General features: G+C 49.7%; 1 protein-coding gene across 7 annotated transcripts in view; it reads left to right on the top strand.

Moving 5' to 3' along the window:
* Window positions 1-15,121, top strand: part of GAS7 (growth arrest specific 7) — a 208,389-nt gene that overhangs the window by 148,025 nt on the left and 45,243 nt on the right. For all 7 annotated transcript variants that reach the window (XM_055305576.1, XM_055305581.1, XM_055305582.1 and 4 more), the window contains exon 3: window positions 1,768-1,848. In XM_055305576.1, the coding sequence (XP_055161551.1) occupies window positions 1,768-1,848 (81 nt within the window). The remainder of the gene's footprint in view (window positions 1-1,767; window positions 1,849-15,121) is intronic.

A 15,121-nucleotide genomic window follows, 5' to 3' on the forward strand; every position in this document is an offset into this window, starting at 1 on the left:
TGTCCCCTCCATGGTCACATCTCCCTTCTGCTCCTGTCACTCACCCTCTGCTCTGAAGTCTCGCCTTTAAGACACAAAGGGACCAATACCTCCACCCCGCCCACTTCCTCCTCCTGGAGCCATAAACCCCTTGAACCCAAACAGTAGGTTTAAGATTTTAAGACCACTGACCAAAGCTGGAGGGCAGGAGTGTTGGGACCCGAAAGACCAACTAGCCCAACCATTTCATTTCAGATGGAGAATCAGAGGACCAGAGAGGCCATGTGAGCTGCCGAGGGCCACACAGCCCGTTACAGGCAGCACTGAGGCAGGAATCCAGTTCCCTTGAATCCAAATTGAAGAGAAGCTGTTGAAAAGTGTTGCTTATTTTTGTTTTTAGCATCTCAGACCACTGAGATTTCACTAACAATTTTTGATTAGTCCATTATATGGACATAGTATCATTTAACTAAAAATATACCGAATGTGGGCATTTGGCACCAACACAGTGGTTGCTGTGAGTGGATACCCTTACCGATCACCTTTTACAGAGGAGGAAACCAAGGAACCTGGAGGATGGTTAGCCTGGCCTGAGGTTCCAGGGGTCGGAGGAGGCAGAGGCAGGATTGCAACCCAGGTGGTCTGGACGCAGAATCGGCGCTGTTCATAGATGCTAAGCAGGGTGCTCTTCGTGGGTTGGGAAAAATAAAAGAGTCGATCAGTGAAAAGAAGGGATAGATGATTTTTGTTTGATTTTAAAGGTGTGTGTACACAGCTCGAGAATAAATCACTGAAGATACTAAAACGTTGACACTGAGGACCTCTGAGCTGGTGGGACCATGTGGGCTACTCTTTTCTTTTTTCTTTTCTTTCTTTCTTCCTTCAGTTGATTTTATTTATTTATTTGAGAGAACGTGAATGAACAAGGGCAGAGTGAGAAGCAGACTCCCCGCTGAGCAGGGAGTCCGATGCGGGACTCTATCCCAGGACCCTGGCTTCACGGCCTGAGCTGAAGGCAGACGCTTCACCCACTGAGCCACCCGGTGTCCCGGTGCTACTCTTTCCTTTGTGTTTTTCTACACTGTCGAATTGTATAGCATGAGAAAGGATCGTCTTCATCGCTAGATAATTTGATGAGAGGTCTGTGCTCACAGCGGCCCTGTGCCTAACGTCACATTCAGGGAGGCGAGCACCTGTTGCAACGTTAGCTTTACTTCCTGACTGGCCCCTGTAGCTGGGCATCCGGGGAGGGACAGGTGGCCAGTCTCACGCAGCGATTATAATTCAGACAAGATGTGGGCCTTTAGAGCCGAGAAGGACTTGAGAAATCACCCGCATTTTGCAGAAGATCCCCCCTCCTTTGTCTCTGTATTAAACCACCCCAACCCCTCCCAGGCCAGGGTTCCTTCCTCTGGCTCGGGGGTTTCGGGCGACACTGGTCACTTGGAAGAAATGCCCTGTTGGCAGGTGGGGGTCAGGGGCACGAGACAGAAGTGGAGATTTGTGAGTTGGCACCTTTGGGGGATTGTTGGGGGTGCAATGGGGACTGTTCCCAAAGATCCCTGCTGGGAGGTCACCTCTCCTGCTCCTTCATAGAAGGGTCCCCAGTGAAGAGAAACTGTGCATCATAGGAAATGCAGAGGGGCAATAATGTGGGAGCAAAAAGCCCACTCCTGCTTCCCAGGGTTGTGCAGGAAGGTGGCCAGCCCACGGCCCTGCTCCATGACCCTCTGAGGTTTGGCCCCTGTGAGAGTCTCAAAGTGATTGTGTGTTTCTTTCTTTGACCAGAGACCACCTGGGAACGTCCCAGCAGTTCTCCTGGGATTCCAGCCAGCCCTGGCCCTCACAGGAGCTCTCTGCCTCCAACAGGTACTGTCCACTCACTGCTTTGGGGGCAGCTGGGAGGGGCCCCATACCCACCTCCACTGGAAAGGCCAAGACTCTGGGTTCTGGGGGTCTGGAACCTGGCTGAAGATCTTACTGGACAAACCCAGGGAGTGATGTGGAGGGCTGGGAGGCTGGGCTCTCCCTGGTAGTGTCACTAGCAGCCCGATGGCTCACCCTCACTCCCTCTCAGGTGCTTAAGGAGGGGAACTAGCCAGGTGACACAGTGAGGCATCAGGGTTGTACCCTGACTGCTGGTGTGGATACCCCAAGCGGGAGCAGCACTGCTCTGCACAGCTCCTAAATGCATCAAGGAGAAAAGTTAAAGGAGGCAGATTTGTATGGGGCAACTTTCAAATAGAATGTTCTAGAAAGCACTTGGGATTCCTCGTTAGGGTGTGAGTTCTCTGTCTGCAAAGGCAATCAAGTGGAGGTGGTCGAGGGAGACATTCCTATCATAGGTGGGGGTTTTGTTCCAAGTTCCTAAGAGGCAGGTGGATTTTTAGAGCCCTTACCCATCAGCCCAGGTTGCAGTAATGTGCTGTTTCACTGCCCTGGCCAGCTGTGGCTCTCCCACACTGGACTATATGCTCTCTGAGGATGGGGATTGCACCTCCCCTTTTCTTCCGTGGGACCTTCAGCCCCCAGACACGAGCTGGCTTCTGTATTGAGGGAGCTCCATCATCATGGGGTGGGGAGTGTGAGGAGGGTAGGGGTGAGAAGAGGAGGGGAGAGGCAGCAGCTTCCATTGAGGGGGGTGAGGGCCTGTACAGCCTTCATGGAGCTGACATAACCCATCACAGGGGACCAAGGGAAGAGCTAAAATAACGACGGAAGAGTGGCTGTGTGAACGCATGAACGAAGGTATACAGGCACGTATAGAAAATATGAGCAGGACTTTGAACCCTCGCATCAGAAGAAGGGTCTTGGGTGCAGGGCCGCACCCCTGCCTTGCAGCCCTGAGGTCTTCAGACACTCTTTACCCCTGATACGTTAGGAACTCTACAGTTTATTGTATGATGCATATAAGATAAAGCATATGACCAAAGTGTGTTATTTGAGGAAATGAGAATTGTCAGAGCAGAGGAGTTCAAGAAACAAAACAGTAGGAAAATGCAGCTCTGGAGACTCAGCCAAGGCACGAGAGAGGGGGTGAGTGGGTGTTCTAGGCTTTTAAAATGTTTTTATTGACATTATTTATATATATACATATATTTATGTATGCTGTCAATTTGTATGTATGTAAAATGTAAATAAACCTCTAAATATATAAATACATATTTATATATTTTATATATAAATGGATATGCAAATATATAAACAAGTAAGTATATATATACTTGTTTATATACATATATACAGACATATATATATATTTTATTTCTTTTCTTAAAAGATTTTATTTATTTATTTATGAGAGACACAGAGAGAGGCAGAGACACAGGCAGCGGGAGAAGCAGGATCCATGCAGGGAGCCCGATGCGGGACTCGATCCTAAGGCCCTGGGATCAAACCCTGAGCTGAAAGCAGATGCTCAACCACTGAGCCACCCAGGAGTCCCTATTTTATTTTAATTATTTTATTTATTTAATTTTTTTAATTAAAAAAAAAAAAGAATCCAAACAGAGAAAACCCTCTTGTGAGAGAGGGAAATGAGACATTTGCTCCTGATTCCCTAGGGATGGGGTGAGCCCCCACCCCCCCACACACACACACCTCATCGCAAGAGCTAGTCGCCAGAACCGGCCCATTCGGCCTTCCTACCTGTTGTAGGACGAGGACAGGCAGTTCCGGGCACACTGCCTTCTGTATTGGGTCGTCTGGTGTTTCTGTTTTTGTTCTAACAATAGAAATGCCAGTGGGAATAAAGGGAGGTGTGACCCTCCAAGCTGGCTCCTGGCCAGCCAGACATTAGGAAGGAAACCCGGCTCCCGGCTGTGTTTCCTGGCCACAGTGGTTGGTCCCCAGAGCAGGACAGGACGAGGCTCAGGTGTGAACTGCCACCTGCCACATCTGCGGGGCTGCTGGGACCGGTGGAGCTGGTGGAGCCGGTGGGGGAGCTTGCCCTTTGAGTCAGTGGGGTCACCTCTTCGAAGTCTGTGGTCCCCAGCACCAGGCTGTCCCCTCTGTGCTGTGTGGGGGCCATCCCCCAGAAAGAGGGCTGGAAGGAGCTGGCTCAGGGGCCAGCATGACAGGCACCTGCCCTCGCCTGAGTTGCACAGCCCAGAGGCCTGTCAGCTGAGCACTGACCTGGGTGCTAGAGTGGGACTGGGGTGCTGAGAAAGGCAGGGAGGTGGGCGCAGACCACCATCATCAGACCCGATGATGACAGTTGTCAAGAGGGCCGAGGCGCTAGACAGAGTGTGTGGTCACCTCCGCCCCCAGCCTCAGGGGGCTGGGGCACCTGTGCCCAGGTGGGCGGAATACTAGGTCTGTCAAGTTCTCTACCAAGAAAGGGCTTTGTCATCCCATGCAGTTGGACGATCAACATACTCTTCTGTGCGTTGGGGATTCAGCAGGCACCCCAGCATCGTGAAGGCCTGAAGTGAAGACCCCGTTAGATGTGCTGCCTTGTGCTCTTTGTTTTGTGGGCAACATCTGGGCCCCCTAGTGCCGTGGGTCTTAACCCTGGGGCTGGTTTGGCCTGCCAGCAGGCATTGGCAGTGTCTGGAGACATCTTTGGTTATCATCTTCTGGGGGGGGGGGACGCAAACGCCACTGCGTAGTGCCCAGGGCAGCACAGCCCCCCAACAAGGGTTGTCCAACCCCTCACATCTGGTATTGACAGAGTTGAGGGGCCCTGTCCCAGGGTGACTCAGAACCTCGGTACTGTTCAGGGGTGAGAGACCTTGGCCCATCGAAGTGACAAGCAGCAGCAAGGGACACGTGGGGGGCTCAGTGGTTGAGTGTCTGCCTTTGGCTCAGGGCGTGATCCCGGGGTCCTGGGATCGAGTTCCTCATCGGCCTCCCCGCAGGGAGCCTGCTTCTCCCTCTGCCTGTCTCTTCCTCTCTGTGTGTGTCTCGTGAATAAATAAATAAAATGTTCAAAAAAAAAAAAAAAGAGAAGCAGCAGCAAAATCTACAGAAGCCTCATTCGCTGGCTCTGAGGCCCCTTTTGTGGGCACAGTGGATACGTACCCCTCAATCACAGAGAGCCCTATTTTCTTCCCTCGTGGTGATTAAAGTCCAGCTGCCACTCATGGTTGTGGCATCTTCGATTTCAGAATGACAGCTTAGAGCGGGGCCTCGGGGTGTCACATCTCACCAGGCCTTGCAGTGCCCATGTGTCACAGCACGAGGCCATGGCTCACCTCCCACCCACCCCTCCGTAGATCACGATTCTTTTTTTTTTTTAATTGACGTTCAATTTGCCAACATAGAATATAACACCCAGTGCTCATCCCGTCAAGTGGATCACGATTCTTGATTCCTCTCTCTATCCCGGGGCTCAGACACCCGTGCTCTCTGCATCCACGCTCTGGGGTGGATGGGAGGAAACCTGTTTTGGCATCTTCTTTTCTAGCTTTTGAATGAAACCTCTTCTATAGAGGATAAAACAGCAGCCATGTAGGCATTTCTCCCTATGGGGCGCGTGAGAATTTTGTCTAGATAGTCACTCATCCAGTTGTACAGGCACCTGTCAGGAGATTGAAATTTTTTTTTAAAGATTTTATTTATTTATTCATGAGAGACACACAGAGAGAGGCAGAGACACAGGAAGAGGGAGAAGCAGGCTCCCTGCGGGGAGCCCGATGTGGGACTCGATCCCAGGACCCCGGGATCATGACCTGAGCTGAAGGCAGGCGCTTACCCACTGAGCCATCCAGGGGTACTTTCAGGTGGTTCTATTGCCCTGATAAGTTTGAGGCCAAGCCCCTATGGTTGTGCTCGTGCTCCTGCGAAAGCAGCAGTAGTAGAATATGCCAGATGCTATTCTCAGTGCTGGGGGTCACACCACAGACCATCCACACCTGTGTGATCCCTGCTCCCAGGAACCCACGTTCTAGCAGATGACTGGGGCAGATGAGCTAATGTGCAGTATGTCAGATGATCCTTGTTTGCTCTCATGAAAAGAGTTGCAATAGGACAGTGGGACAGAATGGGGCTGGGGAGTTAGGGATGGCCCCACAGAGGAGATAATGACTATGTATGGGGGGTGGTAGTGAGGTGTTCTGGGCCAGGGGACAGTGAGTGCAAAGGCTCTGGGGCAGAAGTGACCTTGGCATTTTCAAGAACACAGAGCAAGCCAGTGTGGCTGGAGGGTGGGGGGTGGCAAGGAGGAGAGGGGTAGGTGATGAGGGGAGAGCGGTCAGCAGGATCAGACCCTGCCAGGCCCCCCAAGCTACAGGAAGGCGGTGGGATTTCATTCTGAGTGAAGTGGGAAGTGCGGTAGAGATGTTTTGTCTTAGTGAGACACTGCCTTCGTGAGGCAGCCAGGCAGCACTCGGCTGTGTCAGGATTGCTCTCCGTTAGCAGTGGTGGCAATTGGGGTGCTTACCTGCACGGGAAGGGGCTGGCAGTGAGGGCAGCGTGGGAACCTCAGCCTTGTTCATTGACTGCAGATACTGCGTATGGTCATTTCTTTTCTTTTTTTTTTTTTTAAGCTTTTATTTTATTCATGAGACACACACAGAGAGAGGCAGAGACACAGGCAGAGGGAGAAGTAGGCTCCTAGATACAGGACTCGATCCCAGGACCCTGGGGTCACGACCTGAGCAGAATGCAGATGCTGAACCGCTGAGCCCCCCCCAGGCGCCTCCCCCCCGCCCCCGCCCACCGCCCCAGTCTGGTTATTTCTGAAGGAGGACGTGGAAAAACAGGTCCTGGAGAATATTAGTGGGAACCCCAAATTAACCCAGCTAGAGCAAGCTTAGGCCGTCTCCCCTTCACGAGGTCCAAGGTCAGTTTTACTCTTGAGTCATAGCTTCTGGAGAGGATTCAGCAGCCACCTGTGGACGGGGCCTGGTTCTTTGTTGATGCAGGTTGTTCAAGGGCTGGAAGCATAGCCCGGCCGGGTTAGCAGCTGGGGAGCAGGATCCGGGAACACACCAGTGCCCCTCACAATTGGGATTCCACTCTTCCAACGCCAGGTGCCTCTTAGAGGGTCAGCGCTGGACTGAGGGCTTTTCCTTCACTGCCTCCCTGAAGACGGCGGCATCCGGAGCCGTGTTTATCCTCCAGCTTTTCCTAGAGACGTTTTTCATGCCAGGTTTTTGGGGTGAGGCCCGCAGAAGCAGTAAAGTCTAAACCAAATGGAAGAGCAGAAGCTGTATTCCATAATGGCTGCAAATATGAAAAATGATCCCGGGGGCTGGTTTAATAGGCAGCGCGGACGCGATGATTTATGGACAGAGTAAAAAACAAGGTTCTGGGAGTCTCATGGATGCGTCACTGTGTAGAATGAAGGACAGTGCAGAGCAGCATGGCCCAGTAGAACTTTCTAGCATAACAGAAAAGTGCTCTATCTACACCGTCCACCATGGTAGCCTGAGGCACATGGCTGGTGGACACTCGAAGTATGTCCAGGACAATTCCAGAGGAACTTAACCTAATTTCGCTTTATTTAATAATTTTTTTAAATGTTTGGAATGATCTCAGGTTCACAGAGAAATCACGAAGCCAGTACAGAGAATTCTTATATATCCTGTACTCAGTTCCCCCTATGGTTCATATCCTAGATACCTGGGGTGCGCTTGCCAAAGGTAAGAAACTAATGTTAACTAATTTTCTGCAGATGTCACCAGTTTATCTTTCTTTTCTTTTCTTTTCTTTTCTTTTCTTTTCTTTTCTTTTCTTTTCTTTTCTTTTCTTCTTTTCTTTTTTAAGATTTTATTTATTCATTCATGAGAGACACAGAGAGAGAGGCAGAGACACAGGCAGAGGGAGAAGCAGGCTCCATGCAGGGAACCCGATGTGGGACTCGATCCCAGGACCTCAGGATCATGACCTGAGCAGAAGGCAGATGTTCAACTGCTAAGCCACCCAGGTGCCCCCAGTTTTTCCACTAATGTCCTCTTCCTGTTCTGGGAGCCAGTCCTTCATACCACACAGCATGTATATTTTATTTAAATGTGATTGGTTAGAACTTGAATAGCTCCCTATGACGAGTGGCTATCCTGTCAGCCAGGGCAGGTGTGGAGAGTGAATTCCTTTCTGAGCTTCAGTCCCTGGAATGTGCACTGAGCTTTTGTTGGTGTGTTTCTTTCTTTTTTTTTTTTTTAAGATTTTATTTATTCATGAGAGACACAGAGACGTAGGCAGAGGGAGAAGCAGGCTCCCCTCATGGAGCCCGATGTGGGACTCGATCCCTGAAATCGCCCTGAGCCGAAAGCAGAGCTTAACCGCTGAGCCATCCAGGCGTCTCTGTTGGTGTGTTTCTTAAAGGAGGAAATCCATCTTGTACTGAGTCGCCCCGCTGCTGACAGGGTGGGAGTGGTCAGGAAACCCAGGTTCAGATTCTGGCTTTGGCTGGCCTGGGGGCTTGAGCCCATGGAGGGATCATCCTTGGGTGCAGGGCCTGCCTCCAACAGCCCCTGGGAAGCCAGGTCTCGGAGGACTGAATGAGGTTCCTTGAAGATCAGGGAGGGTCTGCCTTTGAGCACGTGGAGCCAGCCAGGAGGAGTGCATGTCAACAGCCGCTTCCCCTGTGCAGAGGGCTCCGGGAAGGGGGCTCCCCTTCACCCACACCCTCTCTAGATTGGGAATCCCTCACCACCGTCCGCCCCCTACACAGTTACAAGCAGGACCCTCCATCTACTGCAGAACTAGCAGGTCACCAGGCCCAGAGCAGCTTCCATGGTCCTCAGCTAGGTCTCACCATTGACACCAGGACGTCAGCCATGACACCGCCTTCTGGAAGGGGCCTTGAGTATTCCTTTCCTGGTTCTTGTCAGCTCAGGCCCCAGAGGACCTCACCAAAACCTGTGTAACCTTTGACCCCGGGAGGATAGGTCACAGGCTTTCAACCATTTACAGCCACGTGGGCAGATGTATTGTGGGTCCTGTTTTGGGGGATACAAGTTTCTATTTTAGATAGTCAGGGAAGCCCATGAAGACCAGGTGGCCAGACAGATGTTTCCAGACCAGAGGATTATAATGTGAAACTGCCCCCCCCCGCCACCCCACTAAACAGAACTGGGGAGATTCCTCCACCACATGGTGAGTGGCAACAGCGTGAGGCAGGGATTGTGCCCAGACTGCCTTCAGGGGGTGCTGAGCACAATACTCACCCTGGTGTTTGCTTTGGTTTGTCTGACTTCAAAACCCGCCTTCTTACAGCCACCACAGTTCCCAAAGCAGGTTCCACAGTACTCTTGCTTTGCTGCCCAAAATGGGTTGTGTGTCCACTAAGTGTGGGAGTACCACACGCTGTTGCCTTGTTTGAGGTTCACAGAGCACGTCAGCAGCCAGGAATACTCAGTTTATCGTGCTTCGCAGATGTTGGGTTTTCTGCAAATGGAAAGTTTGTGGCAAGTCTGTCAGCACCATTTTTTTCCCAACAGCGTTTGTGTCACATTTTGGTAATACTCTTGATATTTCAAACGTTTTCGTTATATCTATTATGGCGACAAGCTTTGTGATCCGTGATCTTTGATGTTACTATTGCAATTGTGTTGGAGCAACCACAAGCCTGTAGGAGTGAACTTCACCGATAAATCTGTGTGTTCTGATGGCTCCACCGACCGGCCATCCCCCCATCTCTCCCTCTCCTCGGCCTCCCTCTTCCCTGAGCCCCAACAATAGTGAAATTAGGCCATTTAATAACCCTCCGGTGGCCTGTAAGTTCAAGGGAAAGGAAGAGTTGCATATCTCTTACTGTAAATGAAAAGCTAGAAGTGATCACGCTCCGTGAGGAAAGCATGTTGAAAGCCAAGATCGGCCGAAAGCTTGGCCTCTTGTGCCAAAGCAAAGTTAGCCAAGTTGGGAATGCAGAGGAAAAGTTCTCGAAGGAAATTAGACTGCTACTCCAGTGACCACACAAATGATAAGAAAGAGAAGCAGCCTTCTTGCAGATGTGCAGACAGTGTCAGTGGTCTGGATAGAAGACCAAACGAGCCCCAACATTCCCTTAGGACGAAAGCCTAATCCAGAGCAAGACCCTAATGTTCATCAATTCTGTGAAGGCCGGGAGAGGTGGTGACCTCAAAGTGCAAGGGCAAGGAGCAAGTGCTCCAGAAGAGGGAGCTAAGGTAGTGAATGAAGGTGGCTACGCTCAGCAGCAGATCCTCAGTGTAGATGAAACAGCCTTCTGTTGGAAGAAGATGCCATCTAGAACTTCCACAGCTGGAGAGGAGAAGTCAACGCTAGGCACTCGCGCAGCAGGTGACCTCAAGTTGAAGCCAGTGGTCGTTTGCCATTCTGAGAATCCTGGGGCCCTTCAGAATGAGGCTGAATCTACTCTGCGCGCTGTCCACAAAGCCTGCGTGACGGCACCCCTGTGTACAACCTGGGTTACTGAATATTTTAAGCCCGCTGTTGAGACCATGGGTCAGAAAAAAAGGATTCTCTGCAAAATACAACTTCTCATTGACAGTGGACTGGGTCTTCCAAGAGCTCTGATGGAGGTGGGCAATGAGGTGGTGTTGCTTCCATGCCTGCTAACGCCACGGTCATTCTGCAGCCCACGGGTCAAGGAGTCACTTCAACTTCCAGGCGTATTATTTGAGAAATCTATTTCATGAGGCTCTAGCTGCCAAAGATAATGATTCCTCTGATGACTCTGGGCAAAGTGAATTGAAAACCTTCTGGAAAGGATTCTCCCTTCTAGATGCCATTAAGAGGATTCATGAGAAGAGGTCAAAATATCAACATGACCAGGAGTTTGGAGGAAGTCAATTCCAGCCCTCACAGATGACTCTGAGGGGCTCAAGAGTCCAATGGGGAAGTCGTTGCAGATGTGACGGAAACAGCAGGAGACCTAGAATCAGAAGTGGAGCCAGGAGATGGGATTGAATCACTACCATCTCATGATATACCTTTCAGTGGACGAGGGGTGGCTTCTTATAGATGAGCAAAAAACTGTGGTTTCTTGAGATGGACTCTGCTCCTGGTGAAGATTGTTGAAATGACAACAAAGGATTGAGAATATTCCATGGACTTAGTTGATAAAGCAGCAGCAGCAGGGTTTGAGAGGATGGACTCTTGTTTTGCAAGAAGTTCTCCTGTGGGTCAAATGCTATCAAACAGCATCATGTGCTGCAGAGAAATCGTTCATGAAAGGAAGTCTATCAATGCCCCAAACTTCATTGTTGTCTGATTTTAAGAAATTGCCACTGTCACCCCCGCCTTCAGCAGCCATCACCCTGAGCACTCAGCAGCCATCAACACTGAGGCAAGACCCTCCACCAGCAAAGATGAGGAGGACTCGCTGAAAGCACAGATGATGGTTAATGGTTGGTTTTTAACAATAAAGCATTTTTAAATTAAGCACGTACATTGCTTTTTTTTCTAGACATAATGTTATTGCACATTTTATAGAGTGTAATGTAAACATAACTTTTACATGCACCAAGAAGTCAAAACATTCATTCGACTCTCCTTATTGTGACGTTCGCTTATTTGTGGTGCTCTGGCGCCCAACCTGCAGTATCTCTGAGGTGCGCCTGTATCTAAAAAGGCCTCCTCCTGTAATAAAGCAATTTAATTCTGAATAATAATGGGGGCACTTGTCCCAAACTCTTTGGAGCATAAGACTCTACCCTCTGCCTTTACTGCTTCGGACTTAGAACAAACATCCTGCCGAACTGGTGCTGGGTGTCACATGCCCAGGGAAACTCTGCATTCCGCCGCGATGAATGTGGGAATAGGGTGGTGGTGGTGGGAGGGGTGTTGCAGGAACGAGGCCTTGGGGCTCCTGGGTTTCTTTCAGCTTGAGGAAAGAAGTTATATGTTTATTCCAGAAATAATGGGAGATTGGGCCAGACCTGAAGGAGGCAGAAAGGGGGGCTGTCTCCAGGGTTGATTTTCTTGTTTGAAAGAGTAAGTCTCCTCTTTGGGGTCCTTTAGGGAACAGAAATGTGGACAGTGGGGCGTGGAGGACGGAGCTTTCTCTTTTGGGGACTGCAGCAGGAAGGGAAACAGAGCTCCTGGGAGCATGAATTCTGGGCAACAGATGTTGCTGGCTCTTCTCTGTTGCTTGGCTTCTCTCGACAACTCTTGCTTTGCTCCTTCTTTTCCATTTTTATCCACTTCCTCTCCCCCATCGCCCCAAAGACCTCCTCCTTTTTCCTTTCTCCCCAAATGCCCGTCCCCTCCTCTCATTTACGCAGCTCTCAAGCCCTCTCTCTTTCCAACTACCCACAAACAGGAATGAAATGTGTGCATCTGTGTGTTTATATTTGTGTTGGAAATTATGAAAGTTACTACCTAAGAGCTTTCCGTTCCCTTTTTCTTATCTTAAAAACAGCTGAATTTGGCATTTTACTTTTTTTTTTTTTTTTGGTATCCCCAGACTGAATTATGTTCCTTATGGTTATGAGCAATCCTTGACCAGTTTTATTTTAACCTCACTTCCCCCCATCCCCTGGGGGCTGGAGGCATCAAAAGCACCCACTTCTGGCCTCACTTGTGTTGCATCTAACCCCTGGTAAGCTGAGAGCCTAGAGGACTGGAAATAATCAGAGCCCCCTGTGGGTGAGCCGTAAGTGTTCAGATCTCCACTGATCACTCTTCTGAGCGTGCCTGGGACTGGTAGCATGAAACGCAGCAAGACCAGGGCAGCGGAGAGCTGCTGGGTGGGGAGAAGTGGTTGGATGGGAAATTATTTTTTCTCTCCCAGTAATTGTTTTGACACCGAAAGTAATTAGCCAGCAGCTGACAGTTCAGAACTGAAGTGAGAACAAGAGGGTGGATTAGGGGCAAAATGCCCTGCGTTCGGCAGTTCCTGGCCGCCGTTCGTGTGGCAAGAGGGGTGCGTGGGGGATGCAGGAAGCAGAAGATAGACAACCATGTACTGAGGGTGTACTTTGGGGTGCTGTGAGGGGAGCAGGTGGGGGTCAGGAGGAGCTGGGGACAGCCTTGATGTGCAGGGACCCGGTACCATCAAAGGTGTAGTGACTGGTTCCAAGTGAAGACCTGCTCAGGTAAGAATTGACCAATTTCGTGTTTGTGGTCACAGTGGTTCAGTTCTTCTGTTGCCTTCGGTGGATTTTTGGATCAGGGCAACACTGGCTTTGTCTAACCAGCTGGGAAATTTGCCACGTTTACAAACTCTCGGTGCAGTTTGTGTCTAGGTACTTCTTTGTTGGGCGTTAGAACGAATTTGCCCATAAAACCATCTGGGTCTGGGGCCTTTTTGAGGGAGGTCAGTCCTCAAAGGTTTTACTCATCTTGGTGTTTCTCTCGTGTCCTTTGGAACCATTTTTTTTTTGATCATTTGATTCTAGTGGAGGGTTACGTATATTATTAGCCTGTAGTTTTAAATCATATGCCCTTGCATTAAAAAAAAAAACCTCTTAACAAGATCTGCTTATGTTTTCTTTCTAATTCCGTGGTCTGAGCATTCGTGCGTGCGCTCAGCCTCAGATTAGATGGGCTGACCTGCTTTTTTATTATGATTCCTCCTCGCTACAGCCACCCCCACGCAGAGAGAACTTGCCTGAGCTGCGAATGTCATCCTGTTTCCTAACCCATTCATTTCTGGTGCCATATTTATACCATAACCCTTCTCATGTTTTCCTTTGGTTTACCTTATTGGCTTTTAAAAGTTTCTCTAAATTCTTAATTTGAAGGTTTAGTCTATGTATTTGTATTCCCTTGGTTTCAGTAATTGAGTAATGAAGGCTGTGGATTTTTCCTCCAAATATAATTCAAGCCTTATCCCATCCTTTTGATATGTTCCTCATGATTCTCATGATTGTTTTCTAAATGTTGTATAATTACAGTTTTGATTTTGACCTGAGAATAGGAGAGCATTTTCTGAAATTTCCAAGTGTTTGGGAGTCGGAGGGATGGGGACCTTGTGTATTTGTTCTTTCATTATTAATATCTGCTTTTATTGCTTTCTGGTTGAAGAATGTGGCCTGCGTTAGTTATGCCTTTTGCGACTTACCAACACTTTCTTTGTGGTTTCAATATGCCCAGGCTTTTTTTTTTCTTTAAATGTTCCATGGCTTGTTGGCCAAAGATGTTATCTTTGTTCGTAGCACATGATGTTAAATATCTAGTTCATTCAGCTTTTAAGTGAAATTACTGAGATATTCATATCCTCACTTTTGTCTGCTTACTCAGCATCTACTAAAAGCTGGCTGCTAAGGTTTTCTCCCGATTCTCCAGCACATAGGTTTTATCCATTTCCGTGCTACACTGATAAATGACACTTCTAGAATGTTACACCTTCATTGGGTCTTGTATTTATCATTGTCTAGTGCCCTTCCTGGCAGAGCTTATACCAATGTGAGTAGCTTCTCCTCAATCCTCTCAATGTTCTCTGATGCTCTTGGAATCCCGACCCTGGCTCCCCTCGAGCTGGAGAACTTGTGGACGGTAGTCGCAGTGTTTAATCAGCTGCCAAGGGGCCTGAGTGCAGACCCGGCTTGTGACTCGCCATGCGGGCTAATCTCTTGTGTCTTGTCGCTTCCCCAAGCCGCTACACTGGGAGGCTAGCTCCGTGCCCAGCTTTCTAGTGCCTTCCTGTATCTCTGCCCACCCTTCCTCCGGAGTATCAAGCCAGCCTTGCATGTCAGGGAGAAACCCAGCTGCCCACTGGGGTCTGCAGGGTGGTCTGTGTTTCTGCTCGCAGGGGGGCCCTCGATTTTTCACTGCAAATGTTGGAGATTGGGGGACATCCCCCAGCATGAGGACAGTCCCACGTGGGGTGGTCTTCATCAGCCCATTGCTTGCCTTTGGCAGATCAGTAGACGTTAGTGACTTTTTGGCCAACCTCTCCCCCTGTTTCTGGCCACCCCGTGGGGCCCTCTCAACAAGAACCATGCACTGGACTCAGTTTATGTACCTCCCCTGGTTGGACCTGCACAGTGCATATGTTGTGGCAATGCCGCCAAGCCTGGGGTGTGTAGGAGGCATGCTTCCCTGATGTCTGGGGATCATGCAGGCTTGGGGTTTGAGGCGACTGGATTCAGGAGCAGAAAGCAGTGACCTTCCCTCCCTCCACTGTCCCCTTTCCCCTTCTCAAGAATTATTTAATGAGTCTAAACATCCTTGAGCAAGTACTGCCCCATTTGATTTTCATGCTAACAGAGCCGCGTAGAATTATCCCCATTTCTCAGATTGGGAAGCTGAGGCTCACCGAGGAGAACTG

Source organism: Nyctereutes procyonoides, unplaced genomic scaffold, assembly GCF_905146905.1.
Source record: "Nyctereutes procyonoides isolate TBG_1078 unplaced genomic scaffold, NYPRO_anot_genome, whole genome shotgun sequence".
NCBI lineage: Eukaryota > Metazoa > Chordata > Mammalia > Carnivora > Canidae > Nyctereutes > Nyctereutes procyonoides.